General features: G+C 55.6%; 11 protein-coding genes across 11 annotated transcripts; 7 read left to right on the forward strand and 4 right to left on the reverse strand.

The window, feature by feature from the left end:
- Window positions 1-96: 96 nt before the first annotated feature.
- CLUP02_05606 (uncharacterized protein) lies at window positions 97-429 on the forward strand (the record flags this gene model as incomplete). Its single annotated transcript, XM_049284612.1, has 2 exons — window positions 97-303; window positions 385-429. Coding segments are annotated over 2 exons (252 nt in total), but the record flags the coding sequence as incomplete, so codon positions are not given.
- A 635-nt stretch (window positions 430-1,064) lies between these two features.
- Window positions 1,065-3,434, reverse strand: CLUP02_05607 (peptidase family M3; the record flags this gene model as incomplete). Its single annotated transcript, XM_049284613.1, has 1 exon — window positions 1,065-3,434. One exon carries the CDS (start codon window positions 3,432-3,434, stop codon window positions 1,065-1,067), a length of 2,370 nt encoding a protein of 789 aa, XP_049141756.1.
- A 409-nt stretch (window positions 3,435-3,843) lies between these two features.
- On the forward strand, window positions 3,844-4,706 carry CLUP02_05608 (uncharacterized protein; the record flags this gene model as incomplete). Its single annotated transcript, XM_049284614.1, has 3 exons — window positions 3,844-3,870; window positions 3,930-4,019; window positions 4,077-4,706. 3 exons carry the CDS (start codon window positions 3,844-3,846, stop codon window positions 4,704-4,706), a joined length of 747 nt encoding a protein of 248 aa, XP_049141757.1.
- A 292-nt stretch (window positions 4,707-4,998) lies between these two features.
- On the reverse strand, window positions 4,999-6,325 carry CLUP02_05609 (dihydrouridine synthase; the record flags this gene model as incomplete). Its single annotated transcript, XM_049284615.1, has 2 exons — window positions 4,999-6,104; window positions 6,157-6,325. 2 exons carry the CDS (start codon window positions 6,323-6,325, stop codon window positions 4,999-5,001), a joined length of 1,275 nt encoding a protein of 424 aa, XP_049141758.1.
- Window positions 6,326-6,753: 428 nt separating this feature from the next.
- Window positions 6,754-7,502, reverse strand: CLUP02_05610 (uncharacterized protein; the record flags this gene model as incomplete). The annotated part of the gene is made up of 4 exons (XM_049284616.1): window positions 6,754-6,915; window positions 6,993-7,043; window positions 7,110-7,256; window positions 7,296-7,502. The coding sequence occupies 4 exons, from the start codon at window positions 7,500-7,502 to the stop codon at window positions 6,754-6,756; spliced, it is 567 nt and encodes a 188-aa protein (XP_049141759.1).
- A 255-nt stretch (window positions 7,503-7,757) lies between these two features.
- On the forward strand, window positions 7,758-9,420 carry CLUP02_05611 (inorganic pyrophosphatase; the record flags this gene model as incomplete). Its single annotated transcript, XM_049284617.1, has 5 exons — window positions 7,758-8,393; window positions 8,516-8,635; window positions 8,711-9,054; window positions 9,114-9,197; window positions 9,279-9,420. 5 exons carry the CDS (start codon window positions 7,758-7,760, stop codon window positions 9,418-9,420), a joined length of 1,326 nt encoding a protein of 441 aa, XP_049141760.1.
- A 483-nt stretch (window positions 9,421-9,903) lies between these two features.
- CLUP02_05612 (39S ribosomal protein L53/MRP-L53) lies at window positions 9,904-10,293 on the reverse strand (the record flags this gene model as incomplete). The annotated part of the gene is made up of 2 exons (XM_049284618.1): window positions 9,904-10,016; window positions 10,113-10,293. The coding sequence occupies 2 exons, from the start codon at window positions 10,291-10,293 to the stop codon at window positions 9,904-9,906; spliced, it is 294 nt and encodes a 97-aa protein (XP_049141761.1).
- A 547-nt stretch (window positions 10,294-10,840) lies between these two features.
- CLUP02_05613 (uncharacterized protein) lies at window positions 10,841-12,174 on the forward strand (the record flags this gene model as incomplete). The annotated part of the gene is made up of 2 exons (XM_049284619.1): window positions 10,841-11,166; window positions 11,262-12,174. The coding sequence occupies 2 exons, from the start codon at window positions 10,841-10,843 to the stop codon at window positions 12,172-12,174; spliced, it is 1,239 nt and encodes a 412-aa protein (XP_049141762.1).
- Window positions 12,175-12,258: 84 nt separating this feature from the next.
- CLUP02_05614 (uncharacterized protein) lies at window positions 12,259-12,736 on the forward strand (the record flags this gene model as incomplete). The annotated part of the gene is made up of 3 exons (XM_049284620.1): window positions 12,259-12,287; window positions 12,345-12,569; window positions 12,658-12,736. The coding sequence occupies 3 exons, from the start codon at window positions 12,259-12,261 to the stop codon at window positions 12,734-12,736; spliced, it is 333 nt and encodes a 110-aa protein (XP_049141763.1).
- A 2,023-nt stretch (window positions 12,737-14,759) lies between these two features.
- On the forward strand, window positions 14,760-15,216 carry CLUP02_05615 (uncharacterized protein; the record flags this gene model as incomplete). Its single annotated transcript, XM_049284621.1, has 2 exons — window positions 14,760-14,983; window positions 15,057-15,216. 2 exons carry the CDS (start codon window positions 14,760-14,762, stop codon window positions 15,214-15,216), a joined length of 384 nt encoding a protein of 127 aa, XP_049141764.1.
- A 351-nt stretch (window positions 15,217-15,567) lies between these two features.
- Window positions 15,568-16,207, forward strand: CLUP02_05616 (uncharacterized protein; the record flags this gene model as incomplete). Its single annotated transcript, XM_049284622.1, has 2 exons — window positions 15,568-15,735; window positions 15,809-16,207. The coding sequence occupies 2 exons, from the start codon at window positions 15,568-15,570 to the stop codon at window positions 16,205-16,207; spliced, it is 567 nt and encodes a 188-aa protein (XP_049141765.1).
- Between the last annotated feature and the right edge of the window lie 164 nt (window positions 16,208-16,371).

Here is a 16,371-nt window from a genome sequence, read left to right on the forward strand (position 1 = left end):
AATCCTCTCACCCTGCCTCTACCCGTGTAACTACACACAGCAGACTCACTTACAACTTCACCAGATGGCACCACATCGCCCACCACGCAGTTCTCCGTCTTCACCATCCTCCCCCTCCTCCTCTCCTCCGCCGCCGCGGCAGCCCTAGACACCGCAGAAGTCCGAGAAGCCCGCTCTCTCGACCAATCCTCCTCGCCTAACAATGTCGGCGGTGGTTTGCTGCCCAGAAGAGTCGAGTGCGACTGCTGCAGAGCGAAGGGGTCCGGATATTGCTGGTACAAGGAAGCGAATGGTGATAAATACGTGAGTTACTCTCGTTGTTATTGACTTTTGTTTTAGTTCATTTGCTGGAAACCACGCACCGCTAATCGATGGGTGTTGTAGTGTTCTGCTTGTATTGTTGATGTTTGCCAGAAGAGGTGTCTGTGATAGGTTCTGTTCATGACGCGGGTTCATGAAGGGGGGTGGGGGCGGGCGTCGTGAGAATGGTGTTGGAGACATGGGAATATTAGACGAATAGCCATGCCGATATCTACTAGATATAACAACAGTCAAAAAGAGTTCACCCCCCCGGTGCTGAATTGGGGGCTACATCTCTTGGTGCTCATACTGGGATTCGAACTCGGGAACTCGTGAGCCTGTCGTCGAGTAGGCTGTGGGCGTAATTTGATTGTTGGCCTTGAACCACTCCACCACCCAGCCAGTTTGTCCTGACCCCCCGACCTAGAGGGGCGCCTGCTGTTGCTGGTGGCGAGAATGGACTTGAGGGGAGGTATATAGGCTTCTTCCTGTGTGTATTCTCTGTGTATTGGGGGGTGGGAAAATTCATCGGATGAAGGCTTGGTAAGGCAGGGACGGTCGGCGCTGTTTATATCTTTCCACGTAAGCAGAGCTGGCTGTCAGGTACGAGCCTCTAGGAACAGAATGAGTGTTATCACGGCGTTAATACAAGATGAGCGTATCAGTGCGATCTAGTCATTGATACATGTCTACTCTTATACAACTCTAGTCTCGTACGATGCAGACCTTCTTACATATATAATACACTGGCTGGTATACGTCCCTCACGCATGGTCATCCTTGATGCCCCAGCTACCCACCAAAGCCATGGCCTTGTCATCGCCCTTGGCAAGACGGTCGTCCTGCAAGGTATCCGCCAGACACTGCCACGGGTCCCGGCTGCCTCCCCACTTTAAGAGGTTCTCCTTGAGCCGCTCGCCGTTCTCCCGGCTGAGCGCCTTGCCGTCGGCGCCGGCGGAGAAGACGACGCGCCAGACCCGCTCGGCGAGGACGCGGTCAAAGACGTAGCTGTAGTAGGTGCTGCCGTAGCCGTGCAGGTGGCCGAAGAAGCCCTGCCAGCACGTGCCGGCGGGGTCGGCGCCGCCCTGGGAGAACTGCTTCTGCAGGCCGTGGTAGACGCGCGTGGAGTTAAAGGACGGACCGGCGACCTCGGGGCTGTGGTACGACTGATCGAGCAGGGAGAGGAGGATCTGATTCTCCGTGTCGATGCCCTCGAAGCGCTTCGCCAGGCGGATCCGCTCGGCGACCATCTGGTACGGCAGGGGCTCGTCCGTCTTCCAGTGACGGGCGAAGAGTCCTAGCACGGATGGGTCTGCGGCGAAGTGCTCCATCAGCGTGGATGGGAGCTCGGCAAAGTCGGTGGCACATCTCGTGCCGGACACGTTCTGAAGCTTGGTGCGAGCGAGGATGGAGTGGATGGCGTGGCCCATTTCGTGGAACAAGGTCTCGACCTGGTAGTACGACAGGAGCGCCGGGGCGGAGCTCTTCGCATCGTGCTTGGGGAAATCGCAGACCAAGGCAATGGTGGGCAGCTGCATCAGGACGCCATCCTGCTGCAAGCTCTCCATGCCGTCGTTTGCGGCTTGCTCAGGTCTCTCAAACTTGGGCATATCGGAGGTGGCGTTGTGGATGTCTTCCGCAGCCTCTTCGACTTCGTAGGGGGCGATGGCTCGGGAACAGCGCACTGTGAAATGAGCAGGGTTGGGCGACTTGTCCTCTCTGTAGAACAGGTCGCAGTACAGGACAGCAATGAGATCGCCCGTGTCCGTCACAACATCCAGGCGTCGCACATCCTCGTGCCAAGTCTCACCGGGCTGCGACTCCTTTGGTCTGAACTGAATACCGTAGAGACGAGTGAACAGTCTCGACATGCCCTGCATGACGGTGCCGATGGAGAAAAAGGACGGGAGGTGATCGGGATGACGGACTGGCAGACTCATCTCGGACCGCACGCCGTCCATTAGGAAATCCTTGTCCCACGGATGGACTTGAGTAGCAGTGCTGTCTAGTCGGGTCTGCTTCAACTTCAGGAGGTCCGACATTTCCTCGCGAACAATAGGGGTATTGTACTTTTGCAGCGCGTGAAGAAACTGCATCACAGCGCCGGGAGACTTTGCCATCATTCTGTCTTTCAGGGAAAGGTGGGCGTAGCTCGAGAACCCCGCCAGGTCCGCCAGCTCAGAACGAAGCTTGAGCATCGTCTCGAGCAGACCGACTGTCTGCTTCGAAGCGGTACGCATGGCGGTGTACACCTCCTTCCGCGTCCCCTCGTCCTTGACGCTGCGGAGCGCGGCCTGAGCTTCAGGGCCGGTGGTGGGGAGGCGCAACTTGCCCCTCATTGTGAGCGCTCGAGCGATCCCGGGGTATAAGCCGTAGAAGCTCGATGAGGGAAGCACAACCTCCCGCTTCGCAGGCTGCATGTCTGAGACGAACATGGATCCAACCTCACTTATCTGCTGCGAGAGGTCCACGAAGCGATCCCGCTCCTGCTGCGGCAAGTCGACAGCCGACTTGGTGAAATCCAGCTTGAGAATCTCTGCGACCGTCCTCTCCTCCTCTGACCATGCCGCGACCACTTCGGGCTGCTCCATAGCCTTGACCAATTGGTCACTCAGTCCGGTCATGGTGTTCAGCTGGTTCATATACTGATAGACCAGCGACCAGGCTCCGGCTGCTGCTTGCTGGAATCTGGGGTCTGGGTGTGTCATTCTGACAAAGTCGGATAGATCGAGTACTCGGCAGAGAAGGTCGCTAAGACGGTCAAGGTCCTTGACGACGGCCTGGTATTCGGACACACTCGACGCATGGAGGACTCGGTGGACAATCTTCTGCGCCTTGTCCAAGCTCTTGCGGGCAAATACGTAGAAGCCATTCGGGCTAGTGAGATATCGATTCTTGAAGAGACCAACACTGGGGCCGGCCGCCTTGAAGGCCTTGGACACTCGGTCGGGGGAGTCGAAGAGTTCGCGCAGGATCGCATCGTCGGTATTCCTTCCCGGAAGTGAGTGGTCGGCCGTGATGCTCGAGTGAGCGGCGCCGGACACTGCGGCTATCCACCGGCGCTGTTGGCCTCGGGAAGCTTGCCGAACGCATTGGGTGCAGACCCAGAGGCCGCGGGTTGAAGATTTGATCATTATGAAGAATCCGTCGATGGCGCGACCATAACTACGAGTCGAGACGAAAATTCTAGTAAAACATGTAGCCAGAAAAAAGGAGGGTGGTTGTAAATGCGACCAAGGGCCGTGACCATGGGAATGCTTCTGGATAGGGAGAATTAATGGGAATGAGATAAACCAATCGATAGGCCGTAGCCGGGATGGTATCCGGACTGACGGCGGGAGTAATTTTTTGTGCAAGGGTGTGCAGTGCTGCCAGTCATCTCAGGCCAGTGCATAATCGAATTCCCGAGCTCCGGAAATAGCCGCACCAGCGTCCAGTGGGCCTGGCGTTAGGTGCTTGCAAGCACAAGCATCATTCCGTGACATCCAAATAATTCTCGCGAGACCAAGACCCAATTCCCTCAATCGACCAATTGAGCGGACCATGGCTGCTAGAGTGTTGCTACAACGGGTAAATTTCTCTTGCCAATCAACTAGTAATCGAAGTAACGACTAATATGAGATCCATAGCGCGCCGCGCCGTTAGCAGCGACGGTTATGCTGGGAGGATTCGCCCTGGCACCCCGAACTGCCTACGCTGAAGCTCCCGAGAGCAGCCACGTACGTCCGCATTCGACTCGCAGCACCTAGATAGTAGCATAGCTGACAATCATGCAGTCCAAGAAGCCCATCTACGACGACCTGGAGCTCTCCGCGACGAGTGGCACTCTCCCTCCTCCGATCCCCAAGGCCGAGCAGCCTCCCCAGGCCGAAGAACCCAAGTCGCGAGGACCTACCCCTACCGACCGTCTCGCCGTCCAGATCGGCAAGGCGCGCCTCGCCCTGTACCAGTACGCCGTAGGTGCCGAGGATGCCGTCAACCGGACGATGGACAAGGCCTTCAACCTCGAGCAGTCCTTCACGGGCACGATCGCATCCCTCGCCCCGCCCCGCGAGAGCGGCGAGAAGCTGATGCCCGGCGCCATTTACGTCCTAGTCGCCGCCATGGCCGGCAGCATCGTCACCCGCAACCGCAGCATCATCCTGCGCGCCACGGCGCCCCTGGCCTTTGGTATCACTGCCGGCTGGACCGTCCTGCCCATCACCATGGGCAACGTCTCCAACCTCACCTGGAAGTACGAGCAGCGTTTCCCCGTTATTGCGCAGGGTCACCTCAAGCTTCGCGAGAGCATCGAGAACAGCTGGAGGATGGCGAGGCTCCACAGTGAGATTGGTGTACGATATGTTGATGAGAAGGTCACGGATGCCCGGGAAACCGTCGAGGACTGGGTGAAGAAGGGCAAATAAAGGAAGCGTGGAACTGTACCATAGAAGCGAACAGAATCGCTGCCATCGGTTCCTTTTGTAATTGAAACATTTCATCAGCTCGATGCTTGTCTTCAGAGCGAAGCAAATCATGGTGAGTGGGCATTATCCAATATTATGTGTATAAAAGTCGTATTTGGGTTCTATATCCCTCAATTCCATTAACCTGGCCTGTCAATGAAGGACCCAGGATGCCGCTATGCTTTTTTTACCGATGGCCCCAAACTCCTATCTATGTAAATGAACCCGGTTGAGAAGTGCTATGTGATGTATCTCAAGTTTGTAAGGTAGCAGGAGCCGGCTGCGTTGGCTGTGTTTCCTTGGGCGCGCCGACACCCCTTTGAGACTTGTTTCGAGGGGCCTGCGCAGCCCGGCTCTCGACCATCTTGCCGCCGGCCGCCATGGCGGTTGAATTGGGCTTCTTTCCACCCTTGCCAGGCCCCTTTTCCGGGTCGACGCCTTTGTTCAGATCAGTCTGCTGAGCAAGCTCGATGAGATCCTCGAGCCCGAGTGCGCGGCAAATTTGGGTATAGCTCTTGCACTGATTCATCTTTTGATATGTCGCGCTCTTGCCCGGGACAATCTGACAGAGCAGGTATTTCGTGTTGCCATACTTGTTGTCGACCTCGAGCGCGTACTTGACGTATGTTGCCGCCACTTCCTCCCAGGACGCCAGGCCTCCGTCTGCTTCCGTCCTGAAGCAGCTCGAGTTCGCCTCAGCTGCAGTGGCAATCATCGCGCCATCGACTCCAAACTCCTTGATCAGGTCGACTGCTTGGTCTCGGCTCTCGACGTCGCCGTTCATGATGCAAGCAACGCCCGCCTCGTGGCATACCTCCGCGACCATACGAAGCTGCTCGCGGATGGCACGCTCTCTAGGACGCATAGGTGTCGTGCGGCAGTGGATCGTGAGGCCAGTGATGCCCGTGGCGCAAAGCTTGCGCACAAGGGCTTCGGTCTGTTCGGGTGTGTCCAAGAGGCGAATCTTGACACTGATGCCAATCTCGAATTCTGGCATAATGTTCGCAACCAGGGCCTCCAAGATTGCGACAAGCTTGTCCGGAGTCTTTAGAAGAGCCGCGCCCATTCCACCGCTAATGCTGAACGGCTTCGGGCAACCTGCGTTCACGTCGATGCCGGCGACATCACCCGCCACGAGCCTAGCCGCCTGTACTGCCAAGTCTGGGTCTGCCGTCCCAATCTGGAAGATGAGCTTTCCAGCCTCCTTCTCCGGGTGTGTGCTGAAGATCATCGCCTCGGGCATGTGCTTTGGAGGGTTCTTGTGGCCGAACGAGGGGATCTTGGTGAAGTCTATCGTGTTGGTAACTGGGTTCACTGTGCGCGTCGTGCCGATCATGGCTTTGTCGACTGTCTCAGGGCCTGTTGAACCTGTCAGTGCGATTCTTCAATGTTCCCCATACTTGCGACTTACCCCAGACTAGGTCTGCGCCATAGTGTAAGGCCAAGAGGCGAGAGGGAAGTTCGCCAGAGCGGACCATGGGCGCAAGAACAAGCTTGCCCCTATAGTCCACACCCCGGCGAGGAATCGGGACTTTCTTGATTTCTGAACCCATTGTCTTGAGCAGCGTGCGAAGGGACATGGCCAGAGGGGAAAGTCAAGCTACATGGTCTTGTACAAAAGAAATGGGAATGGTCGGCGCAATCCGATGGTTGACTCCTTCGGCGATGCCCTGACGGGCTAGAGTGCATTACGGAGAAAAGTGTCACGGTATCTTATCGATAAGCAAGTATCGGGGTGTGGCGTGCGAGTGAACAAGCAATGAGGATCACCAATCGAGGAAACTACCGACCAAAAGTTTTTGAGATGCCACGAATTCCATCTTTCTACCGAAAATCTGCCATCAAATATCAAATGTCCCTGATCACTATTTAATCTGATTGTGGGTCATTGGCTGTTTTATGTGCGTCTGCTTGAGTTACTTGAGAAAAGTACTTGACTGCTGGCAGTGCTCTTGACTATTCAGCTTGGCGTCGCTTAGCCGAATTGGATGCGAGATGGGCACTGCTTTTATATGTCAAGTGCCGCCCGCGACTTGAAATCGTTGCATCCAGTAAGCCACTTTGATAACTCGATGTTTGGATACTGGATTAGAGAAGTTGTTTTGCTTTGGGGGTTTCCCCAAATACCAGTGCAGTAGTGTTCTACCGAAGTTCTCATTATAATTTGTTGCTGGGGTTTTTGACCGTCTCACTTACAAAACCGAGGCAACAACCTTCCCACTTAATCATGAACAAATTCCCTCTTACAGTTAAGCCTTTCAAAGATTGTGTTCTAGAAGAAAACTCAACCAATATCAGCTATATGAGCACAAGTTGGTGCACTCTGGTAGGAAGACATTCGAGCCTTTTGTATGGGTAGCGCACACAAAAGACATAGGCACCTTGGGAGGTTGACATCACAATAAACTCAAATAGGCACTGCTTGAGAGCCTCGACCATGTCATGTACCTGAACAATTAATGGCATCGCCTTGGGTTGAGACTTAAGAGACATCTGGTAGAGACCTCGACACTATGGAGGGGTAACTGAGGGGCAAAGTTGCAGGGGTACATCAGCAAGCTCCAGCCACGGTGAGGCTAGTGAAGAATTTTCTGAAGGCTGCGTTGCGTTGTCGGCAGGTTGCTGTCGCGACAGAAGCAGACTGAACGATTCTCCCGGTTTCTTCCTTGCCCCGTCCTGGCCAGAAGCAATTGCCTTTTGCCTAGCCTCTGCAGCCCCGATAGCCGCGAGTACCTCAAAGACCCATCCAGCATCCATCCTGTTCGAACGGCAGCAATCCAGCCACGGCTACAACTCTTAGCGTCTTGCGCAACACTCACCTCTTTTTGCCATTGAACCTCGGATGAGACCGAAATAGTCTTACCGCAATTGCTGAAGAGTCCTCTGTTGTGTGATATAACTCTAAACGCCACACGCCGAATTCCCCTTTGATCACCCTTTCTTCTACTCTCCTTTGACCGATTTCCCTCCGGCCCGGCCCCAAGGTCACTTTGTATACTACACTACCTACACATGCCGCTGCTACGAGGCATTAAGCTGCAGCTCCCGTCCCTTCGCAAGACAACTGTCAGCTCTGTCAGCTCATTCACCCCCGTATCCGCACTGCCTCTGCCTTCCACCGCCTGTACTGGTACTGGCCGCCGCGCACTCAGTTTTCGCGTGCCTTCCGCCCGACCCAGCCCCGTTTCCACACTCACTCGTCGACCCCCGATACAGGCCCCGTCCCGGGCCAATCACTCTGCAACCCTGGCGGCACACACCAAGCTAACGTCCGGGTCTCCTACCCCTCCCCCTCCATCCCTCCTTGCATCATCCGCCAACGGCACCCCTCCTCGCCCGTCACAAACTGCTGGTGCCCCCGGTATTAAATCCAAAATTCCCTCCCAACGCACCGCGCAGATTGCCCGTCACTTCTCTACCATCTCAAAGGACTCTGACCCAAGTTTCCATCACCAATCGCCCGCAATGGCTTCCCCTTACTCCCTCCGCAAGGTTGGTGCTCCCAACACCCTCGAGCACCGTGTCTACATCGAGAAGGATGGCGTCCCCGTCTCCCCCTTCCACGACATTCCTCTGTACGCCAACCAGGAGCAGACCATCCTGAACATGGTTGTTGAGATCCCCCGCTGGACCAACGCCAAGCTCGAGGTAAGCATTCGTGTCCCCTTCTCTATTGTGCCGTGATCGCTACTGTTGCTCTGCCATGAGCATTGTGACACGAACACGAACGAAAACGGGCATGTGACGCTGACCGACAATTCCACCCGCAGATCTCCAAGGAGGAGCTCCTCAACCCCATCAAGCAGGACATCAAGAAGGGCAAGCTTCGCTACGTCCGCAACTGCTTCCCCCACAAGGGCTACCTCTGGAACTACGGTGCCTTCCCCCAGGTACGAAAGAAAAAAGGCCCCTGAAAAGATAACAGCTTGTGGTCGAGAAAAACAATATCTAACGCTGTGCTCCAGACCTGGGAGGACCCCAACGCCATCCACCCCGAGACCAAGGCCAAGGGTGACAACGACCCGCTCGATGTCTGCGAGATCGGTGAGCTTGTCGGCTACACCGGCCAGGTCAAGCAGGTCAAGGTCCTCGGTGTCATGGCCCTGCTCGACGAGGAGGAGACCGACTGGAAGGTCATCGTTATCGACGTGAACGACCCGCTCGCCCCCAAGCTCAACGACGTCGAGGACGTCGAGCGCCACCTGCCCGGCCTTCTCCGTGCCACCAACGAGTGGTTCCGCATCTACAAGATCCCCGACGGAAAGCCCGAGAACCAGTTCGCCTTCACCGGCGAGTGCAAGAACAAGAGGTTCGTCTTGAACAATTGATATACTTACCTATTGTCCTTAAGCTAACCAAATGCCACAGCTACGCCATGGACGTCGTCCGTGAGTGCGCCGAGGCTTGGGAGAGACTCATCACCGGCAAGACCCAGGCCGGCAGCGTCTCCACGTAAGTTTTTTATCACGCAATACCTTGGCACAGCAAGCCACGTTTTGTCTGGATACCCTTTACTGACAATCATGTCTTTAGCGGCAACACCACCGTCCAGCAGTCCCCCGCTCTCATCAGCGCCGGCCAGCTTCCCCCTCTGCCCGCTCACGAGGAGCTCCCCGCCGCCAAGATCGACGCCTCCATCGACAAGTGGTTCTTCATCAGCGGTGCCTCCGCATAAGGGATTCCTCCTCCCTCTTGTGTTTTCTTGAATTGGTAGTACCGGCGGATTGCTTTAGCCAGACGAAAGCTCAGACCATATTTTTTGCGTCACTTTGTTAGTAGATGTAGTCGAAAACGGAGTCAGAGCTCGAGGGCCCGAAAGGCGTCAACTAGAATACCAAAAAAGTTAAAGTGCCGTAAAATCTGTGCCATTGGAGCTGCTGTTTATGACCCAAGTCATGAGCTTCTTGTGATGTCCATATTTTTCTATTCGTAGGAGTCGTTTTAGTCCCCTGAAGCACTTTTGTACAACAGCAGTTTGACAGCATCTGCCTCACTCGTCTAGTCTGTCTCCTACACACTGAGCCGCCTGACGTAGCCAATCGAGAGAGCCCTGAGGGATATCTATCGTTCCCAATTCCAACATGAAACGCCGGGTTATCGTTAAAAAGAACAAGATGCTATAATAGTACACGGATTCTTCCCTCTCTGGCCTTTACGTCTAGTCGGTCAAGTCGGCAGCCTTTTGCAGGCCGCGAGAGTGTCTGTCCACCTCCTCAATCATGTTCTTGACGCCCATCTTTTCGCAGTCAATCGTAATCTCCTTGCCGTCCTCTGTACACACGCGATTCATTAGCCAAGATCCATGCTTTCATCCTGGTGGGTTGAGATAGGAAATAGGCAGGTGCAGACGGCAAAGGGGGAACGTACTGAACTTGACATAAAGCGAAGCGGGCTCCGTCGACGTCCGGGGCAGGAGGATAGTCTTGATCGTCGTGCCCGTAGAGCGCGCCGTGGGCGGGATGTTGGACATGAAGAGGCGCGCGGACTTGGCTGCGGGCGAGAAGGGGTTGAACTTTGTCGTGATCTCGGTCATGAATTTGGTAATCATCTTGGCGGTTCAATTGTGTCTCGCAGGAGGTGTAGGTATGGCAGAATGTGAGGCGTTTGGGCGGTATCGTATCGTTCAAAGCGGACTTGAGGGCGAGGTCGGACGAGAGGGGGGGATTGGTGATGGTGTAGTCAAGCGGGAGGTGGTTCAACTTTCGATTAGGTACTTCACAATGCGCTTCGAAGCTGTCGCCAAAAATTTGGGTCGCGTGGCTCGTGTCGGGACTCGGGAGGACGGGGGGAGGAGCTTGGACGCCGCCGCGTGTGGCTTGCCGCATCCCCCGGTGGCCGGAGACCATGTGGCGCAGAAATTTGCATATTGGTATAACGGGGGGCAATATCCCTCTGTACCACACATTTCGTCACCGCGAAAGGCCAGCTTTACGCCCCTGCCTTGCATCATCGCACCTTGACTTATAACACTCCCCCCCCGCTGCCCGAGAGCATTCCCACCCGACTTTTGCAAAAGACGAGTAAATGCGCACGCAGCGAAGTAAACGAGCCAGATCACAAAGTCGAAAAAGGGAAAAGAGGAAGTAAAAGAAGCCATGTCCTTCGAAGGTCTGCAGGAGCGCCTGACGGCCCTGCAAGAGACCACGACCCAGCTCAAAGACCTCATCGACAGGCTTCAGAACCTCAAATTCCAGCCGGGATCGGTCCCGCTCGGCAGCGGCGCAGCAGCAGACGAGGAGAACAGCGCCAGCGCGGAGCTGAGCTCGGAAATCAGCCAGATCATCCGGGAAGAGGAGGACGAGCTGGAGCTTCTCGGGGAGGAGGTGGAAGATCTCAGGGACGGCAGGCCGGGGAGCGAGGCGGAGCACACAAAGACCCGTCTCAAGGATGGCGTGGAGAGGTTGAAGCAGGAGATCAAGAGGTGAGGATCCCCCTAGCTCTACCCTCGGTTGACAGTAATTGCAGGGGATTTCGAACGGGAGATCGAAGGTCACTAACACGCAATGTCACACATAGTTCACGAATCGCTTTCCGCAAGGCACAACTCGCAGCTCGGCGCAACCTCTCCCAGGCCCAGCGCCTCGAGCGCGAACTCCTCATCCAATCCTACTCGCAGCCCGTCTCCGAAGCGTCCTCGCCGTCCCTCAGCGCGCAACAGAAGCCCGACGTCGTCCGCCACCGACAGGTCCACCAAACCCACAACAACACAAGCTCCCTGACAGAAGAGGACAAGCAGACCGTCGGCGCCAGCGGTAACGTCACCAGCGCGCTGCGGCGCACGCACGACCTCATCGCGGCGGAGCTGGCCCGCAGCGAGTTCGCGCACCAGACGCTGACCGAGTCCTCGGCGGCGCTGGCGCAGCTCGACGACTCGTACGGCTCGCTCGACACGATGCTGGCGAGCTCCAAGGACCTGCTGGGCACACTGCTCCGCTCGAACAAGAGTGATACGTGGTACCTCCAGACGGCGCTCTACATGCTCATGGCGACGGGCGCGTGGCTTCTGTTCCGGAGGTTACTGTACGGGCCCATGTGGTGGCTCGTTTGGCTGCCGTTGCGCCTGGTGTATAACCTCACTGTCGGCGGCGGCGGAGCGGTGGTCAAGTACGCCGGGTCCGGAAGCCCCTCCGAGGCCGTGGTGGTCAACGAGGGCAAGATTGATGTCGAGGGTTTGCCGGATGAGTCGCTGCCTACCATTGAGCTCGGACGGGAGCCGCAGCGATCGGCGGTCGGTGGAGATGCCGAATCGCTGGTCGAGAAGGTGGGTAAGATTGTGGAGGAGATGCCGGCAGAGATCGGCGAGGAGACGGCTGTGGACGAAGGCGAGCCGCTAGAGGGTGAGGCCATCATTGACCAGGTGCCTGGTGATGAGCTGAAGCAAGGGGCGCAAGAAGCGCAAGAAGAGATTAGGCAGCGAGACGAGCTCTAAGTCAAGTAGTCAGGCGACCAAATGTCGAGGGGCTGCTCTTACGAAACGCCTAAGCGGTTTCGGTGAAAGAAGAAATATCATCACATGGACAATGATTTTGATCTCCGGCACTCGTACGTTTGACCCAGCTTGCGACTAAGTAGCTGTATTGCTGCGAGACCTACGTCTAGCGGTGCCCCGTTGCAGGTTTCGAGAAGCGCCCAGGGCGCCGTTCCTTTGTTCATCATGTATGTGGCATTCCATCATAACGGCCAGGCCGCGATGAGGAATTTAGCAATTATGATTTTCGCATACTGGCGCATCTCGAAACCTTACCCCGGCTCCAAAAATCGTCCCAAGAAGCACCCTTTAGAGCTTACTTCGAGAAGCGCCGTTCTAACTTCTAGAAAGGAGAAGTGACATGGAAAGCCGGGCGAGTAAGCAGCCAATAACATGATGCGATCGTAAGGCAGGGATGTGTCTTTTCTCTGCCACGTTCCCCAGTGCATTGAACTTGGGCGCCAGGGAGGAGCATAGAAAGGGCCGGAGCGGTCTAGTGTTCGGACGGGGGAGGACGGCATGACGTTGTGAAATTTCCGTTCTCTGGGATTGAGCAACAGGGAGCAAAGTCGGACATGCCGTGGGATTTGGTTTGGTGAGACCCATTACCATAGAATATTGCCATCGAAAATACGTATGCCGATGTTGTAGTAGTTATTCGAGAGTCCAGATATACGAGACAGCCCGTGGCAGGCTGCACACAACCCAAGACAACTAAAGGTGTAACGATGTCTTATTTGTTGCCGAATTCTCCGGCTTGATGCTGCAAACGGGAATCAGAAGAACTGAAATGGTGCATCGCCACAGGCGGAGGCTTGACGGCGCATCCTCTGGGCGGGCCATAACCTGTAACGCAAGTCCAACGGCTCCACGGCACGGCATTGGTGTGTTGGGAGGTGTCGTGTGGCACTGTCTGTGGGATGCAGATCAGAGATCGTTCATTGAGCGATGTGGTTGCTGGGCATCTCGTATTCATGCAGAATCCGCTTCATACGAAATCCAATGAGGCGAAATGTATTTCTGGGTTTGTTGGTCCTATTCTCGATCTCACTGCAGCTGGCAACGACACTTGTAACTCTAGGAATGCATTGTGGGTGTCCCCCATCAGCCCTCACACGCCCGTGTAAGTGGTTGGCCTGACGGGTAACGGCATATGACGATGATCGGCTGTCGGTCGGGAATAGAGTAGACCCAAATGACTCCGGACGAACATGAGCTCGTTTGGACGGATATCCATCCCGTCCTGTAAAGAGCCGTCACTAGGAGGTGCTTCGAAACGAATCTAGGTCACAGGGGGGAGGATTCTCAGTGGACTGATGGATCGTCATGACCCGTCACCGGTGTCGCTCCTAGGCCGATGGATGGGCAAAGTGCCAAATGCTGTTGACTATTCACCATTTCACCGCAGTTGGCCGTCCCACCGTCGAGAAGAAAACTTGGCGGCAGGTTGAGACTCGCTCAGGTTCTGTGGTTCTGTCTCATCTAGTGCTCATCTTGGGTCCTTGGAATGGCCGTTCAGGTGCTAGTCGGCAGCGCATCTCAGCTTTCTCAGGTACCCGATGGAGCGCTTGCGCAGTGGTATAGAGTGTGGCGCTCCAGCGCTTTGTCCGGTCGACAGGTCGACAGCACTGGTCGTCTAGCCCCTGAGACAAGGGCATGTGCCCTCGGCCAATGGCACGGTGCCATTTGCCAGGAAACCCTGCATTACTCGAGGAGACGCGCCAGGGTCGTGTCACGCTGGTCGTTGAGCATTCGTCCGTGAAAATCGTCTGTTGTTTTATTTTCTTCTGCTCATGTTTCCCCTGTGCTTGACTGTCAACATCGTCTGAACGGGTTTCTTCTCTAATACCACGCAGGCACAGGTAAGCCTCTGCAGCTATATTGCCGTGGTTGCATCGATAGCGTGCTGTATGGGTACAGGGCTCAAATTGAGGCGTCAATGCCTCGAATACCAAATTCAATGTGTCAAATGAGACCTTGTACCCGCGTGGTGGTGGTGGACGGAGGCTAAAGTCGTGGCGAGGTTCGATCGAGGGCCTCGACAAAACGCAGAGGGGAATACGAACAGACCACCAGACCAACGGCCCTCCACACTGATGTAATACCTCGCTGGCCTTGGACCCGGCAAGTCCTGATGGATGGAGACATTGCAAGGGACGAGACAGGTGACAATTGGCTCGCCGTTGCAAACAATGTGAGGAGATTCGAAGAGGCCCTGGCAATCCTGGCAGAGGGAGAGGGCAAAAAGTCAAAGTGCAATTTTAAAATTGGGATTAAACAGTTGGTCCGGGCCCACTTTGGCAGGCATGGTTGGTCTGCAAGACTGCAAGTGCTGCACCTCGTTTTTCCTGGGCCGGGAGTATTTTCTCGCTCTTGCTTTCGCTTTCGACGCGGACGGGAGGGAAGAAGGAAGTGGGTTCTCTCCTCCGTGCCTCCTTCCTAGTGTATCCGTAAGTTCCTGCCTTACTTCGAAAAGGCTCAAAGTGCCTAACCTTAAGGCTATGTGCGGTACGTACCTGCCTTAGGTCACGTCCTGACCTCAGTCCATGGCGCAGGTCCCAATCTTTCCCCAGACGCGGCGCGATCCAATTCGATCGTCAACCTCCATCCAACCTTGCTTTGGGCTCCCCTTTTTTCGCTTGTGTTTGGCTTTTGAGTCCATCCGCCCACATCAACAACAAGGGACGGGGGCAACCGGCTATGAGTCGAGTCACAAGTCACAAGCTCAACCCGAAGGAGAATCAGGTCTTGTTGGCCGGCTTGGCTTCTAGTACGTGGTGCTGCTCCGTACCTAGCACTCACTTACTTTGCTCTTTTGGTCGTCATCTCTTGCTAATACCTAGTGTACGCAGTAAACCTTTCCAGGTCCTCGTTGAGCCCACACCCTGTCTACCCACCCCAGAATCCGCCCTTGCAAGTTGCGTGCAGACACAAGCGTGTTCCCGGCCCATCGACACACGGAGAACATCGATGGGCCACACAACTTTGCAGCTGAAGAGGTGAAGGGGGTGGGTGGGCAGCGCAGGGAAGAGACCACACTACCAAGGCTAATCATAGCATGGCACCTGGGGGCGCGCCTTGGCTTGTCACCCCGAGCGGGAAAAGGTCGACATTGGATCCAGAGATGGATTTTCGCTCGGAACACTGCACACTATTAAACCCACCTCCAGTCCATCCACTCTGTTCCTGGTCTCCCTTCCTTTCCTCCCTCTCTCTCTAGCCTCTGCCATACACTCGTTGCTCGATCACCTGTTTCAAAACGCCTACATTCGCTGTTCTTGTTCGGATATCAACAACTTACACCATTCTTAATACACCTTTGTAACAGCACAAAACCAACTACTACCAGTCAAGATGCGTTTCACCTCCATCATCGTCACCGGCGCCTTCGCCGTCCTGGCCGCCGCCCAGTCTACCACTACCACCTCCGCTTCCGCTGCCTCCTCCGCCCAGGCTGTCATCGAGAAGTGCCTGTCTGGCTGCCCCGCCACCGACGTCAACTGCCAGGCCAAGTGTATCTCTGTACGTTTTGAGACCCAAAAATGGCGTCAAGCTGAAGGATTTTCAACAAAAGACTAACACATGGTGCTCACAGGTCCCCAACCCCAACGAGGACCAGGTCAACAAGACTACCGCCTGCGTCGCCAAGTGTGATCAGGGTGACGGGAGTGCTGCCGCCACGGATCGCTACGCTGCTTGTACGCAGAAATGCATCACTGAGAACTACTTCAGCAGCGGTGCTACCCCCGCTGCCACCGCTGGATCTGGATCCGGCTCTGGCTCAAGCGGTAGCGCGACAGCTGCCACTGCTACCGGTTCCGCCGCCACCGGCTCTGCCTCTGGCACTGCCACTCGCGCCTCCGGCTCATCTGCTGCCTCTGGCACCGGGGCTGCTTCCAGCTCATCTTCCACCGCCAACGCTGCTGCCCCCGCTCTGGTCGGCTCTGCTTCGTTCGGTGTCGTTGGTCTTATTGGCGCCGCTCTCCTGATCTAAATACCCTTGCCATTCGGAGGATGAACATGAAAAGGAGGATGACAGGAAGAGTGGGACGAATGTATGGATTCACGGAGAGGGGTATATACCATTTGGGAGACGATTGCTATATATGTGGTCAATGATTTAATAGGCAGATTAAAGGATATGTGTTAATGTTACTA

This window comes from Colletotrichum lupini, chromosome 3 (genome assembly GCF_023278565.1).
Source record: "Colletotrichum lupini chromosome 3, complete sequence".
Lineage (NCBI taxonomy): Eukaryota > Fungi > Ascomycota > Sordariomycetes > Glomerellales > Glomerellaceae > Colletotrichum > Colletotrichum lupini.